General features: G+C 42.6%; 1 protein-coding gene across 2 annotated transcripts in view; it reads left to right on the top strand.

Moving 5' to 3' along the window:
• Nucleotides 1-994: 994 nt before the first annotated feature.
• TAPT1 (transmembrane anterior posterior transformation 1) overlaps nucleotides 995-23,490 on the top strand; it is a 66,888-nt gene continuing 44,392 nt past the window's right edge. For both annotated transcript variants that reach the window (XM_063135411.1, XM_063135412.1), the window contains exon 1: nucleotides 995-1,426. In XM_063135411.1, the coding sequence (XP_062991481.1) occupies nucleotides 1,000-1,426 (427 nt within the window). In that variant the 5' untranslated portion in view covers nucleotides 995-999. The remainder of the gene's footprint in view (nucleotides 1,427-23,490) is intronic.

The raw sequence follows: 23,490 nt of genomic DNA on the forward strand, positions 1-23,490 counted from the left end.
ATAAGAGAATGTTTTTTTTTTTACCTTATCCCCAGTAATTTAGAAGAAAATTCTTCTGCTGTATTCACAGGAACACTACTTTATATTTGCAGCCCAAATTCGAGTAGTTAGGAGAAAGGGTAGGGTAGAGGGCATTTTGTTTTGGAGTAGGAGAGAAATTAATTCAGAAAACGTTAGGGTGAAAAAAGATAAAACCTGAAATGACCCCCCCCCCCCCCAAGTCAAGACATGTAGTTTTGCTAATAAAATTGCCTCTTGGAACCTGCTAGTGAAGAGGAATGACCCCCAAACGTGAAAAGATGTAGAACAGACTGTACTAGAGGAAAAGGGGAGTCTTTTTGTTCCTCTTTCCTAAATATTTTTTATTTTTATTGTCCCTTCCTTTCCTTGCTAGAAATGTGGGGTTTGCATGGAACAGCAGCAGACACTGGAGAGAAATTACTGAGGTTGGTTATGTTCAGCCCGATCCTTACTCAAACCTTAGGCTTTGGCAGTATTCAAAGGGGCTTATTCACACGTAAGCGTCCATGGAACTGGAGTTACCATCCACTGGCGAGGGAATTTGCTCCGTCCACGTTTGCCTGTCTTGCAAAGGCTTTCTGCAACTGCCTGCCGAATTAACATGCAGAGTTCATGCATGTTTAATTCTAGAGTAAGATTCCATTGAGTTCCACAGGGCTTTTTACGCTTAAATATGTGGGCATATGACTGTTGCAGCCTGAAATTGTACCACTTTTTTTTTAAAAAATGTGAAGCTAAAAGAAAGAAAAAAGTTGGAAGAGCGCTAAGGATGGTTAGTGAAATAAGTCAATTTATTCAATTGAACCGAAGTCTTGCCAGACAAGGTTGGGCTTGGCCCATTCCCCTACTTCGTTCCTCCCTCGCGTGGCTGAAAGCTTTTGGGTTGGGTTTAGAAGGCGATGGGAGGAGAAAGCGGAGTAGGCCGCGAAAGGCAGAGAAGGAGGTTGCTATGGCAATGCCCCTTCTGCCTCTGTCAAGATGGCCGCCAGGACCGCTCGCCGCTCCCGTGCGCTGGAGAGGTGGGCCCGGCTGGTGCGCTCTTTGTCGCGCGGCGATGACGTACTCCGGGGGAGCAGCGGCGGCTTCCCTCAGCAGCAGCGAGGGACGGAGCTTGTGGCAGTCGCGCGCGTGAAGATGGCGGGCGTCGCCGATGCCGCCAGCCCGGGCGCCGGGGAGGGCGGGCGACGCGCTGCCCCAGAACACGCGCTGTTGCAGCCGGGCAGCGGGCAGCGGCGGAGCAGTTTCACGGGCGGAGACTCTCGGTCCCCTCACCCGTCGCCTGCACACTTGGCACCTTCTGCTTCGAGCCCTCCTTCCCCCAACCCTGGGCAACAGCACAGAACCGAGACGCTGGGTTTCTACGAGAGCGATCCCCACCGGCAGCAGAAGCGCAGCGGACCCTCAGGTGAGATGTGTGGGGTGGGGGTGGAGAGCCCCCCCTCCCGGTGGGCTGGCAGAGCCCGGCTTGGTTTCTTCAGTGCCGGTGGCTTGACTCCGGCCGTAGCTGGACCTAAGGTTTATCCCAGGATCATCCCAGGTACGTCCCTGCCTGAGCGCTGGATGCCCTGTGTGGCACTTAGATGAACAGGTTTGACCCCAGGACTATCCTGGGATAAACCTTAGGTCTAGCTACGCCCCCCCCCCCCCACCCCGGTAAAGGTGAGAAGCAGCAGAACTCGCCTCCAGCGGAGCTAAGTTCTCTCATGCAGGGTCAGGTGAAAAGAGCAAGGCGAAAGTGCGTTTTGCTCAAGGTGAAAACAGGCTAAAATACACCAACACCCACTCCACCCCGAGCCTGTACAGAGTGTATTTTCCACAGACTGTTTTCCCTCCCCGCTCCCGTGGGGTGGGGGTGGGGAGAAGACCTTTAGCGCTTAACTTCTAGACAGGGAACGAAAAGGTGCTGCTGGGGTTGGAAACTCCAAGTCTGCAATCACTAATTTGGAAAGAGGAATTCTTGGAGAGAAATGTACTCTAGACCATCTCAAAAAACACTTCAGTCTGTTCGTATATTACAAGGTGGACTGAGCGCTGGTATTCCAAACCCATTCCAGGGTGGATCTACACTACTGCTTTTAAAGTGCTTTAAAGCATTTCGAAAATGTTTGGAAAACTGTATATGCAGTGTGTCCTGGGCCCCAACAGTTGTCAAAACTGTTATAAAGCGCTTTAAAGCAGTAGTGTAGATCCCTCCAGGGCTGGCCCATGGGGAATGATCTTCCCAGTGGCCTTCTGATAACAGTCATCCTGGGATCATCCAGGGTTCGCCCCTGCCTGAGCACTGGATCCCCTGTCACCTAGATGAACAGGTTTGACCCCTGGACAATCCAGGGATAAACCTTAGGTCTAGCTATGGCCATGGACTCCCAGTAGTCCCTTTTATTCATCCATAGAGATGTTGTAGTGGATAGATAGTCACTTGGAGGGATTTTGGTGGTGATGACTTCTGAGCTGGGGAAAGAAGAAGTGTGTGGGGAGGAAAACAAAACAGAAACTTGCCCTCATTCAACCTCATATTGCCACTTTTTGAAATTAAAAAATGCCAGGAAGAATGCAAGTAGAAGTGAAGGGATAATCTGTTCTCTGAATGTGTGTATTTTTTAACTAAGAAGCATCCTGTGAATGCTAGTTAAATCTGTTTGACAATCCTAGGTATTTGGGACTGAACAAGAATTCTGACTGAAGTAAAATACTTGGAAGGTTTCTCTCTGTCACTCTCACGACAGCAGAAAAGTCTTGTCTTACCAACTGCTTTCTGATTGGCTCTATTGTGCATGGCTTTTCCAAACTTGTTTTTAGATTTGGGTGCTGTCAAAAGTTTTGAGCAATTGAGTTTTGCAAGCATTTTGTAAGCTAATGCTTATGTACTATTTGGCAACTCTTAATTGTTGTTTAGTTGGTCAGTCTCTCAGTATGTGCTAGTTCCCATTGCATTTGACTCATAAGTTTGTTATAGGCATGTCAGCAAAGGCAGTCAGCTATTTTTGGGAATCTAATTTTAGGCACCCAGGTTTGAAAAATTAGCCTAGAGATTTTACAGGTCATCAAAATATATTGAGGTTGTATCTAGATGTGAGCAGTGCACACCTATATAATATTAACTTTTTCTCCTCCCAAGTAGTAAGTTAAGAATAGTAAGTCTAATACTTAACTAAATGCATTCTTAGGATTGGATTTGACAGCACAAGGCTGTGTGCACACTCACACTGTGGTGTTTTACGTATAGGCGTATGTGTCTGCATTTGACCACACCCACACAGGTACACATTTGGGTGCACAATTTAAAAGTGAGAGTTGTCATGTCTAATTTTAAATTGTGTTAAGAGTACATCGTAGTAGTTTTTGGATCTGTCTCACTTTTCTATCAGGAGGTGTGACTCTTAAAACACAAAGAGCTCTTACAAGCCCCTAGTTCAGTTTTACATCAAGGGTCAATTGCGAGGAAAATGAGCTCAAGAACAAAAAAGTTTGTGTTGCCTGCTTAGTGTATATAGTTATATTTGATATCAGTAATGGCTGTTAAAGCAATTATACTATAATGTTGTTTGTTAGAAGATAGCATGGAACACTTGAAAAGATATGGTGTTTCATTTCAGATTAACAAGTTGCTCAAATGGAGATAGAGGCATTGTTGTATTATTTGTGTTTCCATTTTTTCCCTCACTGCACGTGCTAGGAATGCTTCATGTGGGAAAACAAATGATGTTAAAAATTGCTGTCAGGCATCTGCTTTATACAAATACAAGGTTGAACTGGCTTGCTTGTAAGATGAGAGTGAATAGTTGAGTGAATAGATAAAAATGATAATTCTATTATTATTTTTTTGAGGTTTTGAATACAGCATGCAAGTATCTGCTTATTGCAACATGCTGGTGAATGGAAACTGCTTGAATTTACTTTTCTGACATCGGCATATTTCATACAAGTCTTCATTGGAATTAGAACCTATTAGCTTATGCATGACTTTAATTCTGCTGTTTGCAAAATGCTGCAATTATTTATCTCCTCCGCCCTCCCCCAGAAACCGCTGAGCTCTTTGCCTCTGAAGTCAGATAGTGGTAGAGGCAAAAAAGACAGCTCAGGAGATGTGTTGTGGGCAGATTGCGGGAGGTTTGGCTCCTCGAGATCCAAAGCCCTCCCATTCCCTAGACCTGCTCCAGTATGCTGCAGGGCTGGGGCAGGGGGAGATGAACGCAAGCCCTGGAGCTGACATTCATTTGGAGGGAAATTGTCAAAGTAGAAAATCAAAAGGGGAAGAAGGCGTGACAGGGTATTGGGCAAGGTGTGAACCTGCAGGGCTTTCAATAAGGTGCTTCCTACGCCTTCAGATCTTCCCATTCCTACCAGTAGGATTGCTTTGGTGATATTGCTAAGCTGTCACCCACAACTTCTATAGCGTTCACAAGATTTACAGTATTGTTGATTGTGTCTGTTCATATGGATGAAACTGTACTAAAATTTAAGACATATCATTGGTAAATTAGCTTGATTAGAAATGTCTATAATTTATAATAAAATAGAAAAAATGTTTAGAGGGCTATCCTATGGTCTGCAATTTTATTTATTAAAATTATTTTAGGCCTCCTTAACTGTCAGTATAATATTGCTGCTGGAAATGTATTGGGCTATGTTAACAGCACAAAAATAGCTGTAGAAAAAAAGCTAAAGTAGCAGCACTCATGCCCATTGTCACAGTGTGTCTGATAATGGCACCACCGTTCCTAGTGTGGTTCCAATCTCCCCACATTAATTAGCTAAAAGCACCAATGCCATGTTTTACACAATGCAAGCATGTGGGGGCACCTCTTGGGTATAGGAGTGTTATTAAATAGTGCAGTTTTCCATAATTACAAGATAAGCAGTCACTTAATGGACATGCGTATTTTTACTTTACACAATCATCTGTGGTGAAATTGAGGATGTGGAAGTGTCATCCTTTGAAGAAAATTCTCCCCCCTCTTCGGGTTCTTGGTGGGTGTTTGTGTGTCAGATGTCCTGAGGCAAGGTATCTATAAAGCAGGGGTGGAAAACACATGGGCCACAACCCTTATGTGGCTCCTGAATTCGGCGGGGGGGTGTGGGGGGAAAAGGAAAAAACATTGTCTATAGTGCTATTACTTTTTTGGTACTCTGTAGCACTATATATGTCATTTCCCCCTCAATGGCTCACAGAGAGGAGTCCATGGTAGAGGGGGTCCGGGAGGCAAAAACGGCTCTTGGACCTTTCATAGTTGCCCACCCCTGCTATAAGGATTCTGAGAGGAGAAGACAAGTGTCATTCATCTACCATTATTTTTATTTTTAAGATGTGTTGTTCGATTTCTGAATGTTGGTATGAAAGCTCTCTGCCTTAAGTGTCTTCTCACTCGTGGGCTCCTACTTCTCTGGACTTGGGAGTAGAATGATTTGACATCTTGATACATGTGAATTGTTTTCCTTGTGATTTGATAGCGATTAACCAGAATCCATTGGGGGCAGTTGGGTGAGGAGTGAGAAATTCATCTTGAGAGCTTTAACTTCAGTGGGCATTTTCAATAAAGGCATCTCTCTTTGTTGGTGCTGCATTATGCTGTCAGGGATTGGGATACTTCCTGAGCAAACATAGGATTGAATTTTAATAATTTCTTAAGAAAGAAGTTAATGGAAAGGAACCTTCCTGTCTTTGCTCCTACCTGCACCCCTCTCCCCAAAATTAACTTGAGGGTCAGGGGGCCATTCTGAACAGCATGGGATGGACTTTGAGAAGCTGCTGTGCATGGGGAGAATCAACAAAAATTGGACAGAGATTTCATATGCAAGCAGAGCTCAAGCCATAGAGAGTGCCACTGCCTGATTTTGGTTGGTTACACAGACACGCTCACATACAGAGCAGCCTTTTGTGACCCATTCCACACTGTCCAGGATGGTCTCCTGATCCTCTGTAAGAATTTCAGAGAGCTCAGGCAACTGCAGCAAAAATGGAAGGAACAAGGAATTTTCTTTTTATGAATTTCTTTCCATTCTTGGGATCCAAGCTGTAGAATTCTTACTAACTTTCAGTTCTTCCCAAGTTAACAATAGCTCAACCCAGTTAACCTTTTCTACTATTTATTTATTTATTGCGTTTCTATACTGCCCAATAGCCGAAGCTCTTATAGGACCTGTTCACACAATACGCTAATCCATTGTGGTTTGCTCAAAAACGTGATCTACGGTGGGTTAGTGTGTTGTATGGCAGGAGATTTCCCTCCTCACGGTGGAACAAGTACCTATGCTCACTACCCACCTTCTGCAAGATGGTTAGTAGGCATCCAAGGTAGTTCCCAGCTGTCTGGTGGGAACCCTCTGGGCTTTTGGCCCTGAAACAAAGAATATGAAAAAAATGGCGGTGACCATAGAGTCCTCTGACAAGAGCAACTGCCACTCCCAGTGACACCCTTGCTGCCGCGAACATCTTCTATGGTCATGCGGCTGTTTCTACAGCTAGGGAGACTGCTGTGGCCTGAGTCGTGCTGCAGTACCTGCTGGGATATGTCGGTGCTGCTGTGGGAGGCCGTGAATTTATCCATGGAGCAGTGAGCAGTAAGAAAACCATGGCGCTCCACGGGTTACATCCCTGTTCCATGGTTAATTCACTCACTACCCCCACCCCCCAGGTTCATGTAAACAGGGCCATAGTGTGGTATATCTTGCTGGTATATCTTTGGTCTCTACCAGCACAACAAAACTTGGGAGCAATTATTCCTACTCAGCAGGTATAAGTAGACATGTACAATTTCTGGAGGTTTTGAAGCTGTGGAAACCCCCAGAGTTTTTCATTTCTTTCTTTTTCTCTCTCTCTCTGTGGTGGTGGTGGTGGTGATGGAGGAGGAAGAATGGAATGGAAATATTGAGAAAAATGGAGATGTATGCAGCGTTTAGTCACTTACAATTTTTATTACTTTTTAAACATAAAATGCACAGTGTGTAACTTAGCTCATCAAACTGTACTGTTATGTATGTTTTATGACGCTGACAAGTATAGTGGTCTTAGTTTTAATCAAACAATAATCCTTAGCTGGTTGGAAGAAAGGTGCCAAGCATGACTCTCCTCTGAAGAGGCAAACTGTCAAGCACTCCTGCTGCCTTTCCTGCAGGAAGGTACTAGACTCACCTTCAAACTGCCCAGTAGTGACAGAGCTGGCAAGCTCAACCGCTGCATTTTCCACAATAAAGGCCTGCAAGGTGGGGTAGGGGAAAGGAACCTAACACATACAATTGACTTGGCCAGTAAGGCTGTTGAGAAATGGTAGAGCTATTCTTCTTTCAATGTGCTTCCAAACCCTGTTGTTGAATTTATCCTGGAAGAAGACATCACATACAGTAAATGAAGAATTCTGCGGAACTCACCTGGGCCGGATCTACACTACTGCTTTAAAGTGCTTTATAACAGTTTTGAAAACGGTGTATGGAGTGTGTCCTGGGCCCCAACAGTTGTCAAAACTGTTATAAACCGATTTAAAGCAGTAGTGTAGATCCTGCCCTGGTTCCTCACAATGTTGTACATTTTGTTTGGCCCTAATAAAGGTCATGGATTTTGTATTTTTTCTTACTCACCATTACATCTTTTGTTTTTTTGAGTAACGTAAAATCTATAGCAAGTCATTTCTATCAATAAATAATTTATCCTTAAATACCCCATATCTAATGTCTTTCACTAAACAGAATTAGATGTGAAAGATAAATAACTTCCTATCCTGAACTTTTTAAAAAGTAATAATAATCCCCATGGATTTTTATAGAGAAGTCAAGGTTTACACAGATTTGCACAGAAAAAAAACTCCTGTATTCTTCCGCATGCTAACCTGTTTCTTGATTTGCTGCCTGTATTTCCAAACATAGTCCAATGTCTTTCACATGCTACAGAAATGGAAGTATCTGAACCAGCAGGCAGGATTTGAGAATTGTACTACATGTATACAGCATACAGGAATTATAATTGAATAATGCTATGGATTAGTTTAAATAGTTAGTACATTGAGCAAGTGAGGGGCAACTAAAGAAGTATTTTAAAACCTTTCTTTTAAAAGCATATTACTTATTATTTTAAAAGAGTTTTTTTTTAAAAAAAGAAAAACGATCAGTTCCCTGGCAAATTTTCATTAACCCCCACCTTCCCAGTTAAAAAACTGTGGGAGAAAGGCCTGGGAGAGGATTTTTCCTTTTGCAGGTGAGGCAGACGAGCATTCTACCTGAGCTGTATGTTAGGAATAGGATTGTGTTGTTAACATTCATAATATTGTATCCAGTTGTTTTGGCTGTGACTTCTAGCAAACTAATTAAACAAGGTGTTTCTGACACTGAAAACAATAATTTCCTTTAGCTAGATTGAATATATTTTTGAAGCCACTTAAGAATAACTTAGGTGTCAGCTAAGCAAACAAACTGATTTTCACATAACACTAACTCATGGTTTATTTCACCCATGGACTGTGGAATCCTTGGCTGTTTTGATGTGCAAAACCAGCCATACTAACTGACAATGGTTTGTTAACTACGGACATCCCATCATTTGGGTTTTTTAACCATGGACACCCCATAATTTGCCATTATTTCTGAACTAGCAAATTGAAGTTTGATCAAATTGGGAAGCATTGTAGTAAACTGAGGGGAATTGGGATGAAGGGAAGGCATGAGCACATAACTTCTTATATCCTCCAAATCATTGTTTGGAGGATTGAGATCTTACTTCTGAATGCAGCTATATTTCCTTCTGTAAGCATTAGGCAAGCCAAATAAAATATAAGGGTGTACTGTGAAGAAAAACAAATCATGATATTTTGACTTGAATTATAGAATCTTATCTTGAAGAATCAATATTAATCTATGTTAATATACTCTGCCCTGAGTTCTTTCATGAAGGGTGGGATACAAATATAATTAAACAAGTAAATTGTTTACTCATTTCTTCTTTACTTGCACAGCTTATGGAAAAACCATTGTGCAGTTCCGTGATTGGGTACTTTTTAAAACCTTTGAATTATTTGAAACATCAATATCTCAGATAATTCTTGAATAACTTTTTCAAGCTAGTGACGTACAGCATAATCCTAGGTATATTTACTCATAACTAAGTCCCATTGTATTCCGTGGGGCTTGCTAAGTGTACATTGGATTTAGTGTATTAGTGGCCTTGGTATACTATAAGGAAATGTTACTAGGTGCTTACATTTGTGTTAGAATGTCCCTGTTGTCAGTGTGATTTGGTTGATACGTAATGCTAACCCTTGGATTACTTAACCCATAACTTGTGTTGAAACCCCACCTTGATCCAGAGGGAGAGGCAGGTAACAAATATTTTTTTAAATTATTATTATTATTATTATTATTATTATTATTATTATTAGCTTGTTGCCCTAAAGAAACATGGGTTATGGTTATACGTAAATCAGGTCTATATTGGGCTTCAAAATTCATTATCTTTCTTTCCTTGCTGCTAGTTTGCAGCAAGTTATGTTTTGTATGGTTCCCCGTCCCCCAAATGAAAATAATGCATACTTTTAGAAATGAAAATATTTAATTCAGTGGAATAAAATAAGGGGTAAGAAGTTAAGTTCTTGGCTTTGAAAGAAGAGGTTGCTTGTGGAGAAACAAGTGGTTATTTTATTACACAGCACCAAACCAGGGTTTGCCATCAAGTGTACACGCAGAAGGAAGCTGCAGCAAATCTTGGCTCCATATCAAGTTTACCAATATGATGTGTGTGTTTTTGAACATCTATTTTAACCTTCACAACTTATATTTTTAAGTATGTACTTAAATCTTGGGTGCACTCATAAAAATGGTGAAGTGTTAATGGCTCCTTGGATGCTCTTTGGCTGTAGGAATGTGATATTGAGTTCTGATAGGAGAAGTAACTAATGCATTTTGAACATGTATTAATCTGTTTGCGACTGCAAAAGTAGTTGATCCAAGGGCTCTGCCATCTTAATGCACTTAACATTAAAATGGTCATGAACATACTGGAAAATCCCCAGACACCTGTTTTCCTGGGTGCCCAAAAAGATGATGCTGGCAACTAAAAATACATGTGACATAAACTGGCCATTTATCCGCACCACAGCTGTTGTTTTCGTTGTCTAGTTGGGCGACACTCTGAGATAAACAGAATCAAAACAAGAAGAATTGAAATGGCTAGAAGAAATGGCAGGAAACAGGAAAGAAAGAGTGACAGGATAATGGTAGCTGCTGCAGCTGTGTATGCCTGCTTCCAAGATAATAGCTGACAAGATACTATGATTGTTGCGAGTAAACCCAAAGTTTCTCCTCTCTGACACCAAACCTGGCAGACTTCCCTAAGATTTTGAGGCGAAATAAATGAGTAAATTTCAACCATAAACCAGCATTGCAATTACATTGTGTAATTTTTCTGTACATCTTGTGTTATCGTGGTATGTGCAGAAACTCCTGATCTTGAGGTCTGAGATAGGCAGGCATGTGCAGTTGTGATAGCACTGCAAAGCAATGATGCTTCATTTATGGCCAACTAATACTTGCTACCCCTACCGCAAACAGTTCACCTTCCTTTATTTTATTTTTGTAAAGCATCTATCCTGCCTCTCTACAAACGCAGGGTAGCTCACAATAGAATCAAAACTATTAATTAGCAAGTTAGTTCATTAAAGAAAACTTAGTCAATGATATATGCTTTAATTAAATGTGCATATGAAGTTCTGAATTAATAATACACATGTTGTTTTTAGATGACATACCCCTTTGCCACAAATTCCATGCTAGGGCTCGTTAGGAAATGGATCAAAAATTAAAATGCCAATATTGTGATTGCTTTATACAAATCTATGGTGCAACCACAATTGGAATACTGTGAACAGTTCTCGGCACTATATTTGAAACCAGATATTTTAGAACTGGAAAAAATTCAGAGAAGAGCAACTAAAATTATTGGGCTGCAGGAGCAACTCCCGTATGAGGAGAGTTTACAACATTTAGAGCAGGCATGAGAAACTTCCAGCCTGCAGATGTTTCCCATCTGGGCTGCCAGCCACTTCTTCATGCCCCACTGCCTCTTCTTCTCGCCAGGCGGGAATAAGCTCTTATCATTGACCAGCAACTGATTGGAGATAAGAGCTTTTACCTATTGTGTAGTGAGAAAAGGAGTCTTTGTCACCTTGCAGCATTAAAGTTTTTTATCTCCAATCGACAGGTAATCCAAGATAAGAACTGTTTCTTGCTGCGTAGAGAGAAAGGGCTGTCTCTGTCACTGCATAGCAAAGAAAGGCAGTAAAGTTTCCACCTTTGGTGTTTGTGTGTGCGCAAATGGGGTCAGCTATGAGTATGTTTTATAAGCGTTTGATCCTTTTGCACTTCTGGCTTTGAAAGATCACTCAAACCATAGTTTTCTGGTTCAGAAATAACAGAAAACTATGGTTTGATAAAAATCTGAAATGAATTAAGCTCTACTTAGAGATGAGGCAGTGCTTAAACAATCCAAACAAATTGCCTGGTTTATGCTTAACAGATGACTTTCAAATTTAATATTTAGATGTGATTTTATTGGAAGCCTAGTACAGGTTTTTTAAATCTGTTCAATGTTAGATTTAAAAATTATCAAGATGTTACTTTGGTAGAGCAGCAGCCTTATTTGCCAGGAAGATAACACAGTGGGGTCCATGTTCCCTGACCGTGGCTCTTGGCCATTACAGCAAGAAATCACCATACAGCAGGAGTCTCCAACATGGGGCCTGCAAGGCCAGGCTGAGGTGCCCACCAAGCTGTTTCCCCCCTCTGCAAGTGAATGGAGTGATTCTTCCTTGCCAAAATACCTCCTAGCCAAAAATGGGAAGTGGGGGTGGAGAAATAAAGAACGAGAAAGCGAGAGAGAGGAAGAAATAAGCAAGGGAAGGAAGGAGAGAGTAGAGATTAGGGGTGTGCATGGACCTCCCCGATCCGCTTCTCTTCTAGATCCGCAACTTCCGGATCGGGTCCGCTCCGCTCCGCCTATAGTCCGCTTCGCTGCAAAGCTCCGGATCTGGATCGGAGCTCCGCTTCCCCCCCCCCATAGGCTTGCATTGAAATCCAAAAAACCCTACAACTTTTTTTCTGTTAACGTTAGAAACCTCAAACTCGGCACCATGATAGCATATCCATGTATACACATGCATGCCAAGACTCAAGCCAATCCAAGCCTCCCCTGATTTTAGGGGAATTTTTGGAAATCGGACACCCCATTTTCAGACATGGGATTTACTCTGACATTTTGACAGATAAAAAACTTTGAAGCAGGCACCCTCACAGATGGCATCTAGATCCACATTCATGGCAAGTTTCAAGCAAATCCCATCATCCCCTGATTTTTGGCAGGGCTTTAACCTTTTAACTCACCCCAAATCAAGTCCCATGCTAGAACTATGTCAATTTTCACGTTAGAAACCTCAAACTTGGCACCATGATAGCTTATCCATGTATACACATGCATGCCAAGACTCAAGCCAATCCAAGCCTCCCCTGATTTTAGGGGAATTTTTGAAAATCGGACACCCCATTTTCAGACATGGACTGTTCTCCGACATTTTGACAGATAAAAACTTGGAAGCAGGCACATCCGCAGTCATGGCAGGTTTCAAGCAGATTCCATCATCCCCTGATTTGGGGGGGCTTTAACCTCCAACGCAGCACCCCTAACCCCAATTCCAACACCCCTTTCTATATCTCCATCAATTTTCACGTTAGAAATCTCAAGTTCGGCACCATGACACCTCATGGACGTATACACACGCATGCCAAGACTCAAGCCAATCCAAGCCTCCCCTGATTTTTGGGGAATTTTTGAAAACCGGACACCCCAGTATCTCAGGGATTTAAAGCTGCAGACAGCTCAATGGGGCCATTTCAAAGGAAATCCCAACATGCCATGAATTGGGGAGTAGATAAACCTATATGAATCTTCTTCCACACTTGAAAAAATTATTTGGAACTTCAAAAAGTCTAAGTGAGCACAGGAAGGACTTATCCCCTGAGTCAAAGCAAGACACACACAAAGCATCCCTGCGAGGCAGGGCAGGGGAGGAGGGAGGGAAGGCAGGCAGGCAGGCAGCAGACATTTCTGGGGCACAAGGAAGTGCGGCAAGGATAGCTTGTTTCTTTCTAAGCCAGCAGTAACGCATTGCAAACCAACCCTGTGAGGCAGGCGCAAGGAGTGAGCAAAGGATGGCTTGTTTCTTTCTAAGCCAGCAGTAACACATTGCAAACCAACCCTGCGAGGCGGGCGCAAGGAGTGAGCAAAGGATGGCTTGTTTCTTTCTAAGCCAGCAGTAACGCATTGCAAACCAACCCTGCGAGGCGGGCGCAAGGAGTGAGCAAAAGATGGCTTGTTTCTTTCTAAGCCAGCAGTAACACATTGCAAACCAACCCTGCGAGGCGGGCGCAAGGAGTGAGCAAAGGATGGCTTGTTTCTTTCTAAGCCAGCAGTAACACATTGCAAACCAACCCTGCGAGGCGGGCGCAAGGAGTGAGCAAAGGATGGCTTGTTTCTTTCTAAGCCAGCAGTAACGCATTGCAAACCATCCCTGCGAGGCGGTCACAGAGGAGGAGGACAGGAGGGCAGAGAGCCAGGCAGAGATACGCCATAGATCTAGTATGGGGGAGTCAGTCCCGGCAGATGCACCACCACAGCAGCACCCTGGGGGGAAGACACGCAGGCAGCAGGCATTTCTGGGGGCATAAGGAAATGAGGCAAGAATGGTTTGTTTCAAAGCCAGCAGTAAGTCATGCATTGCAAACAATCCCTGCGAGGCGGTCACAGAGGAGGAGGACAGGCGGGCAGAGAGCCAGGCAGAGATATGCCATAGATCTAGTATGGGAGAGTCAGTCCTGGCAGATGCCCCACCACAGCAGCACCCCGGGGGGAAGGCAGGCAGGCAGGCAGGCAGCAGATATTTCTGGGGGCACAAGGAAATGAGGCAAAGCCAGCAGGAAGTTATGCATTGCAAACCATCCCTGCGAGGCGGTCACAGAGGAGGAGGACAGGTGGGCAGAGAGCTGGGATTGGAGGATGCTTCATGAGGTCATCAATTCTCATCAGGATTGGGAGCTGAATCTGCCTGTCATCGCTAAAAAAAACCCCGCTGCTTTTACTCTCTCCCGCTTTTTTAACATATTTTTCAAAAAATTATAGCAAGCGAACCGCACCACGCAGAGAGCTGAGAGTAGGCTCAAAATGACCCCCAGCCACGACTCTCTAAGCACAAGAACTTTCAGAAAGATAGCTTAAAAAACAACACAGTTATCCCCTATTCTTTTCCGCAATGCAATCCTATGGGCGAAATTATCCAAAATGGCGGGCGGAGCGCTCTGCGAAAAGAGAAGCGCTTCTCCTATGGCTGCTTCTCTTCGCCATGCTTCTAAGGGTCCGTGGTCCGCTTCTACGCCGCCTCTGGGCAAGGCGGAGCAGGCCAATTCGCTTCTGATTCTCCGATTCTAATCGGAGCGGAGCACATCCCTAGTGGAGATGGAAGGAATGCTGAGAAAGAGAGAGAGTAACCAGAGTGAGTAGCGCGCACACACAGGATGCACATAGATAAGAGTGTGTGTATGATCAGTACATTTTGGCGATTGGCCCTCCATCCCCCCCATAGCAGTTAATTTGTGGCGATTCCCAGGGCACTTTTTCAAAATGCCAAATGTGCCCATTAACCCAAAAGGGTTGGAGACCCCTGCCTTACATTAATAGATAGTCTAGATAGCCTGTGCTGTTTCAGCCAAGGCTATCAACATGGTCTTTGCTTAGCTCTTCAGTATAAGCTGAAGGCTGTGTAATTAGATTTGAGCCTGACAACCTGAGAACTTTCCAGGTTCCACCACCACCATCATAAGAGGATAAAGCGTTAGTGCAATTACTAGTGCTTACATTTTTGATAAATATAAAAGGTGTGCATTGGTGCATTTCCTCCTGGCGATTCTATTTTATTTATTTTTTACAACATTGGCCACCGTTCCAAGGCTTGTCTGCATACAAAACTGAATATGGATGAGAAACAGCAAACTTGTAAAACAGTTCAAAAACTACAGAAAGGTAGGCTAAAAGATGTGTTTACATTCCTTTGGGAAACTGACAATGTACCACAGATCATTGCACAGCCTTGTACCAATAACCATGAAGGCGCTACTGCTAGCTGCTGCTTTCGTGGAGATGGCACCCAAATGCCTACCTGAGAGGATGATCAAAGTTGGCATGAGAACAATGCCTAGAGAGATGGTCTCTGAAGGAAGTGCAGTCCTTAAAAATGTTGACTTTCTTGTGAAGCTAACAGACATTGCATGCCATGGTGTAGGTTGCTCCTGTTTGTAGTTTTAAACGTCAGTTGTCACAGACGGGCTAGGCTATTTAGGATTGTAAGAAGAAGCCAATTTAACAGCGTTAAGTAAGGTATTGCAAGAAGAGTTGATAAAGTTATATAGGCAAATTAAACATGAGATGGGGGGAATTCAGTCCCCCTCCCCATTCCAGTATGTTCAGGTAAAACATGAAATTAACCAATTGTTTTGTAAACATGGTTCTTTAAGGGACTGTTCAGATTTTGAGAATATGATTGTCAGAAACCCAAAGGGCACAGAAATCTAAATGGGCATATGACTACTGAGTCCTCCGCTGGTCGAATGACATCAGGGGGGCTCTGATGTTATTTGGTTGCCAGCCAATGTGGCAGGTAGATGATCCTGCCAGTGCATTGGCTGGGGCCCAGCATCGCTGCATGCAAGCTTTCCCCCATTGAGGGAGACCTCCCATAATGAAGCCACCTGGCTGATGTGCTAGCTCTGACCCAGCTTTGCCTGTAGCGAAGCACTCTGGTTGTTTCAATAGCTGGGACCCAGCTATGATTTACCATTAGACCCAGTGGTGGCGGCGATTGGTTATGTTAAGGCGATAGTATATGTAGAAGATATAGAGCTTATTGTGCACTTGTTAACATCAGCACGTATGGCTATTCCATATAACTGGAAGAAAGTTAATCCACCTTCTGTTGATGAATGGATCAATAGTATATGGAACATGGTCTGTGTGGTGAAACTGACAAATCTGCTAAGCATTAATGAGGGAAGACAGCAGGATAGTAGGTTTATAGAAAGATGGAGTATATTTCATATTGGAATAATAAAGTCCAAGGTACAATAAATCCTTATTATTTGGTGTAATTTAAGAAAGTTTTTTTTAAAGATAGGAATATACTTTGTGATTGTTCATAGTATTGCATGCAGATTTGGATATTTATTGGATATATAGGAATTATTGGACTAATATGAGAATATCTGGATATTTAGTGGAATACTGTTATTAATGATATGTATATACATGGAGATATGATAAATGATGTTTTTAAAAAAGAAAAAGATGGACAAGGCATAGGAGCCAAGAAATACAGAACAGGGACAGAACAGAGGTAAAGTGCAATTAAACTCAGGTCAATTACCAGGATTTGTCTGGGATAGCAATATTAAGGACAAGCCCAGGTTTTATGCCAATGATTCCATCAAGAGGCAAGTGGGATGTATGCACAGAAAGTAGATGGTAGAAGGCAAGGAATGACACCACTGCTGCCTCCAGGTTTTGAGAGGTCTTTGGGCAAGATGGCCACAGCACGTCCTCATCCTTACCATTGTCCCATTCACTAACCCTCTTTCTGTAGGCCCAGTCAGAACAGCTGCCCAGAGGGGAGAGGTCAAAGAGAATGTTGCTGCTCACTCAGTGAAGATAGGCAAACAGATAATAAGGGCATGGTGGAGGAGGAAGGCCAAGATGCTCCAGAGGTTGGCAGTAGATCCTCCCCGCCCCTGCTGAGGCATGGGCTTTGGCAGGTGTCTGACAGTGCTGATCCCTGAAGCCAAACCTGAGTGGCAGGATGGGAAGAACTTAAAGGTTTTACAGAAAAACCAGTAGCGCTTGAGGAGTGGACCAGGTAATCTGCAGGCAGAGATCTGCAGGAAGAAGTCCTGGGAGTATTTATACCCAGCAGGGCCATCCAAAATCATAATGCTGATGTATCAATGCTCCTTTGGCCAAGGTGGAGAAATGTTAGTGTAGCTTGTCAAAGACAAGGTCCCTGGTTCAAGTTCCGTTGTTCCTGGCACTAAGATGTGTTGAGAGCTTTAGTGAGGAAGTGCAGTATGTGTTCCATTGAGAAATTACATGCATTAATATAACCTCCCCCAACCTGATGACCTGCAGGTGTTATGGGTTGGTCTTGTGATCCCCAGCCAGCATGTCCAATGGTCAGGAATGCTGGGAGTTATAGTTCAAAAGATCTGAAGGGAACCAGGTTGGCAAAGGCTGCATTAATAGGGAGATTTTCTTGATCTTTAGTTTAACTGTTTATGCCTAGATTACAGGTGGAATTTAGTGAGCCACTGATTTCTTTGAGCACTGGAAAAAATGATAGCATGGTCTGCGAAGTGCTAGTGTCCTTTCTATTTATCTGTGATCTATGATTATCAGGTGTGTCCTAAAGATGTTGTTGAACTCCAACTTCCATCAGCCCCACTCAGCATGGCCAATGGTCAGGAATCATGGGAGTTATAATCCAACAACATCTGGAAGGTCATAGTTTCCCCAACTCTGACCTAGATGTTCTAGGTTAGAATCCCAGTTCATTGATTCCCCTGTAGTGCCCCATTTCCTAGCAATACTGGTCTATGTTCAAAAGACCAAATTTGGGAGAGTATTACTGAGGAGAAACCTTTGGCAGGTCCGTTGTGATGTTATTTTCGGCCTTGTGTTACATACTTCTGTTAACTCATGAGCCATTGTGTTCAGACAGCAACTCATGCATCAGGATAGCAGTGCAGTAGAAACCTCTCGCCCTAAGCATATGTGGTGGGCTCCCACCAAGGTGCAGCAACAGCCAAAATTGTTGCTGTACCTAACTTCCCCCTAGTCTGGTATATCTGTGCTACCTGAAAGGCTTATTCAGGCAGTGGAGGCTGCCCAAGGATCTTTGCACTGAATCAAAAAAGACCATTGCAGAAGTGTACATAAGCCGTTGTTAGATATTTGGAGGAAAGGTAACATACACATGTGACACAATAAACATTCCAAGAATAATGCCCACTACAGTCTAGGATATTGGAAGAGTTAGAATACCAACTCTTAATAAGAGCATAAGCCACGAACTCTCAGAACCACTATCTGTTATCTTTGCGAAATCATGGAAGACGGGTGAAGTTCCAGATGACTGGAGGGAGGGCTAATGTTGTCCCTATCTTCAAAAAGGGCAAAAAAGAGGCACCTGGGATCTATAGACCAGTCAGTCTGACATCCATCCCTGGGAAAATTTTGGAGTGGATTATAAAGAAGTCAGTCTGTAAGCACCTTGAAAACAATGCGGTGATTACTAGAAGCCAACATGGATTTGTCTAGAACAAATCCTGTCAGACTAATCTGATCTCATTCTTTGATTGGGTAACCTCCCTTGTGGACTGTGGGAATGCTGTGGACGTAATATATATTCAGTAAACAAAAAACCTATGGTTTACAAAACAATGTTAAAGGCTCTACAGTTTTCAACCAAACTCCAAAAAGCAGGGAAATTGGGAGTTAAGGCTCACAGGCCTATAACGCCACATCCTCCTTAAGGAGGTAGAAAGTGCCAGTGAAATTCTCATTCTCCCAAAGCAGATATAAACCATGAGGACAGGATGGGGAATAGGATATGCAGAGGTGACTGTGGGGTTGTGGAAAACTGATGATGAACAACTTAGGGCTACCTACTTCTCTTTTTTTGTTTAGAGCAGCCCTTCCCCAACCTGGTGCCCTCCAAAGGTGTTGGACTACAACTCCCATCATTGCAAGTCAGTATGTCCCATGGTCAGGAAAGCTGGGACAGCAGGATAGGAAACCCTGTTCTATATCCTTACCAAATATAGGGGCTGCGCAATATTTTTTTCTCACACACATTTCTCATAGAGCAGCACGATTGATAACAGAAGGGGCACTATTTATTGGAGATGTAGAACCAGAGCAAGGGCTGGTACTTTCAGCTTTTGGTAAATACCCTACCCTTCAAAGAACCAATGTTTTTTTCTTAAAATGTGTTCATACAAAATATACTGTTCACTCCCCACAATCCCTCCACAATACATCGTCTCATCAGAGTGACAGAGGAACAGAAAAAGATTAGTTTGGGTGTCTTGAACTCCTTTCAGATGAGATTAGTTTGCAATCCTATACCACTTGGGGGGAAGCCCTAGTAAACTCAGTGGCACTGGCTTCTGAGAAGACATGTATAGGATCCAAGTATAAACCATCCTTCTCCAGCCTAGTACTCTCCAGATGTGCTGCGCTGCAACTTCCATTTTATGGTGAGGACAAAAATCATTTTCATCAATAGTTTTTAAAATAATCCTTCCTTACACATGAATCTATTAGGTGGTAGCTCTGCCTTTGATCTCACACTGCTGAACACATAAGAAAAATCCTCTGCGGTTACAGCATTTGCAGCATTCTTGATCACTGTCCATGCTGACAGAGACTTTTATGAGTTGAATGCCAAAACATCTAGAGAGCTACATTTTGCCTGCCCTTGCTCTAGAACAGCATTCCCCGATCAGTTTTCCAGAACCCCACAGTCACCTCTCCACATGTTTGAGAGTACAAGTCGCAGCATTCCTGTCCATGGGACATACTGACTTGCAATGATGGGAGTTGTAGTCCAACACCTTTGGAGGGCACCAGGTTGGGAAAGGGCTGCTCTAAACTGCCCAGAGAGCTCCGGCTATTGGGCGGTATAGAAATGTAATAAATAAATAAACAATAAAAGAGAAGTAGGTGGCCCTAAGTTGTTCGTCATCAGTTTTCCACAACCCCACAGTCACCTCTGCATATCCTATTCTCCATCCTGTCCTCATGGTTTATATCTGCTTTGGGAGAATGAGAATTTCACTGGCTCTTTCTGCCTCCTTAGGGAGGATGTGGCATTATAGGCCTGTGAGCCTTAACTCCCAATTTCCCTGCTTTTTGGAGTTTGGTTGAAAACTGTAGAGCCTTTAACGTTGTTTTGTAAACCGTAAGTTTTTTTTAATTGAATTTTATGGTTTTGTGTAACGGATGACCACACAGGAAATAAGCCATATAAATGTATGGGATGTGGGGAAAGCTTCAGCTGTAGTGGGACCTTAAGTAGACATCAAAGAACCCACACAGGGGAGAAAAAATATTTTTTAAATAATTTCCCAATTTACACTATTTAAAAAATTTAAATTATGACACTATAGTGTAATTATTTAAAAAATTACACTAAAATTTATAATTTTTACTATATTGACATTAAAGAATCCACTTAAACCAAGGATCAGAGTATCTAGGATTTTTCATATAACTGCTTGATAACCCACATATCACATAACTTCCAGATGAAAGGCATCACCAAATGTTGCTTCTTTGCTCGTATTTTCTTGCTATGTCAATAACTGGAGATCATTGTTAACAACACATTTAGGTATTTATTGCAGAGCTTTGGCTATGGGGCGGTATATCAATAATAAATAAATACACCCAGGCTATGGGGTGGTATATAAATGTAATTCCTTATGCCCCCCCCCTTTCCCGGCTTTCCCTTAGCCTACACTACCTCACAAGGTCGTTGTGAGGATAAAATGAAGAGGAGGATAAAGAGGACTACATACCCTGGACTACTGCAACTACTGAGGGGCATTGAATTCTATGATTCTGTGAATCTAAGTCTACAGCAACTGGAGGGTGCCAGGTTGTAGCAAAAACTAGGTCCCTTAACCATTTCTCTGGTGTGAAGTAATGTTTTGGGTATAAGATTCATGGATGTACATTTTAGAAAATGTTTTCCTTTCGTACAAACATAAAGCAGCAGATTTAGCTTATAAGGAGCAGGTACACAGAGAAAGGAAAATATTTTCTTCCTTCACACCAGAATTTTTTTTAAAGAGACCTATATCTGTGTTCAAATTCAAAACACACACACACACACACACACAAATCTATAAAAGAAAGCTTAAAATGTAGTTCAGCATCTTTTAAAGAAACACACACTACCTGAGGAAGTTTAAACTCATGGCAGATAGGCCAGGGTTAACCTCCTCTCATTCCTAGTTTAAAAATATTTCTTTCCATAAAGTTTAAACTTTAAGAGGCTTGGGTGAGCAACTGCCACCCCAAAGGAAAGTTTGCCATATATTCTTTACTTTGAATTAAGAAGCATGCACCAGCACTTCAAACACACACCTCCCTCTTCACAATCACAGACACACAACAAAGTCAATCAAACCCCTACCTGAGCCAGCCAGGTTTTCTTTTTCCTTGGAAGCCAGGGAAGGGCCTCCCTCCAAGCCAAGCAAGGCAGATAGTTTCTCTCTCCCTCCCTGGCCTCCACAGCACTGTGGGAAAGGAGAGGACCCAGACAGGGCCTTGGCTTATCTGCAGAAGGAAATGGCTCCTAAATAAGCCAGGCGGCCATCTTATTTCAGCCAGGCAGCCATCTTATTTTCAACATTCCAATCTATTTGAGACAGGAGGGAGAGGGGAGAGCGACACTACTGAGCATGCTCCATTTAGGAGTTATGAGTCTACTCACTTTAATGGGGCAAAGAAATGTTAATTAAAAAACAATGGAAACAAATTTTGAAAAAAGAAAAGCCATTCCACCAACTAGAAGGACAGGGGGACAAGATCCCACCACTGGTTTGAAGGGTAAGGGTCCGAATTCGCAGCTTTTAGTGAGCAAAAAAATTGTCGCCACCCGGAAATAGAAAGCCATTTTGAGCCAGAGAAGTTTTCCCCATTTTCGTACTTTGAACTGCCATCCTGCCCTCAATATTTCACAAATCTTCTTGAAGCGCACAGGGTATGTAAAACCAGCATTTCTTTCTGGTAGGTCTCCATTTCAGAAAGATTGGTGAAACATTTTCCATTTTATGAACATCAGAATGACCCACCCCCAATTTCGCCCTTAACATGGTGGAATGCTCTTTTCACTGATCGCCTATAACACAGGGAAGGAAACACTCCCGTGTTTCCCTGTAATATCTTGACTTCAGCAAAGCTTTTGACAAAGTGCCCCATGATATTCAGATTAACAAACTATCTAAAAGTGGGCTAGATGGAACAACTATTAGGTGGATCCACAGTTGGCTACAGAATAATAATGCATCCTTTTTTCTCAGGAAATAATATTTATTCTATTATGCTTCTCTTTATAAAGCTGCTGAGGTGTAGTAATTAAGAGTATGTGCCAGGTTCATATTTCAGCTATCAATGAACTCCATGTTAGGTCACTGTTTTATGTTGGAGGAAGAGGGAAATGTACATGGAACTAGAATTCTGAATTTGTTTCACATTGAACATGAGGCTGATGAAAAGTAATACATGTGGATTACTTTTCTCCACTAAATTGAATGAGGAAACCATTCTTGATTAAAGTTTCATAGGCACACAGGACATACATGCCCAGAACAGATTACAGGATGGGCGTCTGTGTGAATATTATACATAAAACTAAGAACACTGTTGAAGTGTTTTGGGTGTGATGGGGAAAGAAATTGTAGATGGAAATCTGTGTCTTTTTTTAAAAAGCAGATTTTTAAAGATTCTTGAACTTAAAATTGTAGTTTCTCTCCTTAGGCATTAAATTTAAATTCAACAATGTATTCAAATCATTGGTCCTCTATCAAATTGAGGATGACTAAACCATGGTTTGGCATTGAATTTGAAATGTAATGTAATGCCAAACTATGATTTAGCTAACCTCAAGCTTGTATGCTGTACTTTTTTTCTCCCTTCTCTTCACATGTTCAGATTCTCACAACTTCCTGGTTTGAGCACACCACCATTTGTTATATCCGAGTCAGCAAACTATCATTTGCACCTGAACTTGAAGCCACAATTCAAAGCCACTTATTTAATGGGTCCGTGACCATAAAATAAATGGTGGTGATGAAGCCGCTTGTTTCTTGAAACCTCTGTGTCCTGTGTTGTCTCTAACCAGACAAACGCATATGGTCTGCAATGAGCAAGAATTCTAGATTGTTCGCTACTCTGTGTTTCTCGACTGAGAGCAGGATTGGGACATGAGAGTTCTACAACACAGGAGAAGGAGAAGTGAAATGGAAATCAGCCTCACGGAAAGCTGCAACATTATCTTCCTAGATAGTGTAAATGTTCTATGTGGTTATAAATTAAATAATGATGCATAGTGACTTCTTAGGAAATATATGAAGTACTAATGATAAAATTAATTTAAATCAATGGTTTAAAGTAGTCATTTCTATTTTGATTGAACCCGCCTTGATTTAAACCAGGTGAAGGGAACCATTTTGCCACTGAGGGCTGCATGTGGCAGTAGACCACAAGTTGGGGGGCATGTGCTAGCTGAGCTCCACCCCCCATGCATTCAGTTCCACCCCCACCCCCAAAATTCATTCAGTTCCACCCCCTCAGTCACTGCTACACACACACGGGCTGTTTGAATGACA

Source organism: Elgaria multicarinata, chromosome 10 (genome assembly GCF_023053635.1).
Source record: "Elgaria multicarinata webbii isolate HBS135686 ecotype San Diego chromosome 10, rElgMul1.1.pri, whole genome shotgun sequence".
NCBI classification, from domain to species: domain Eukaryota; kingdom Metazoa; phylum Chordata; class Lepidosauria; order Squamata; family Anguidae; genus Elgaria; species Elgaria multicarinata.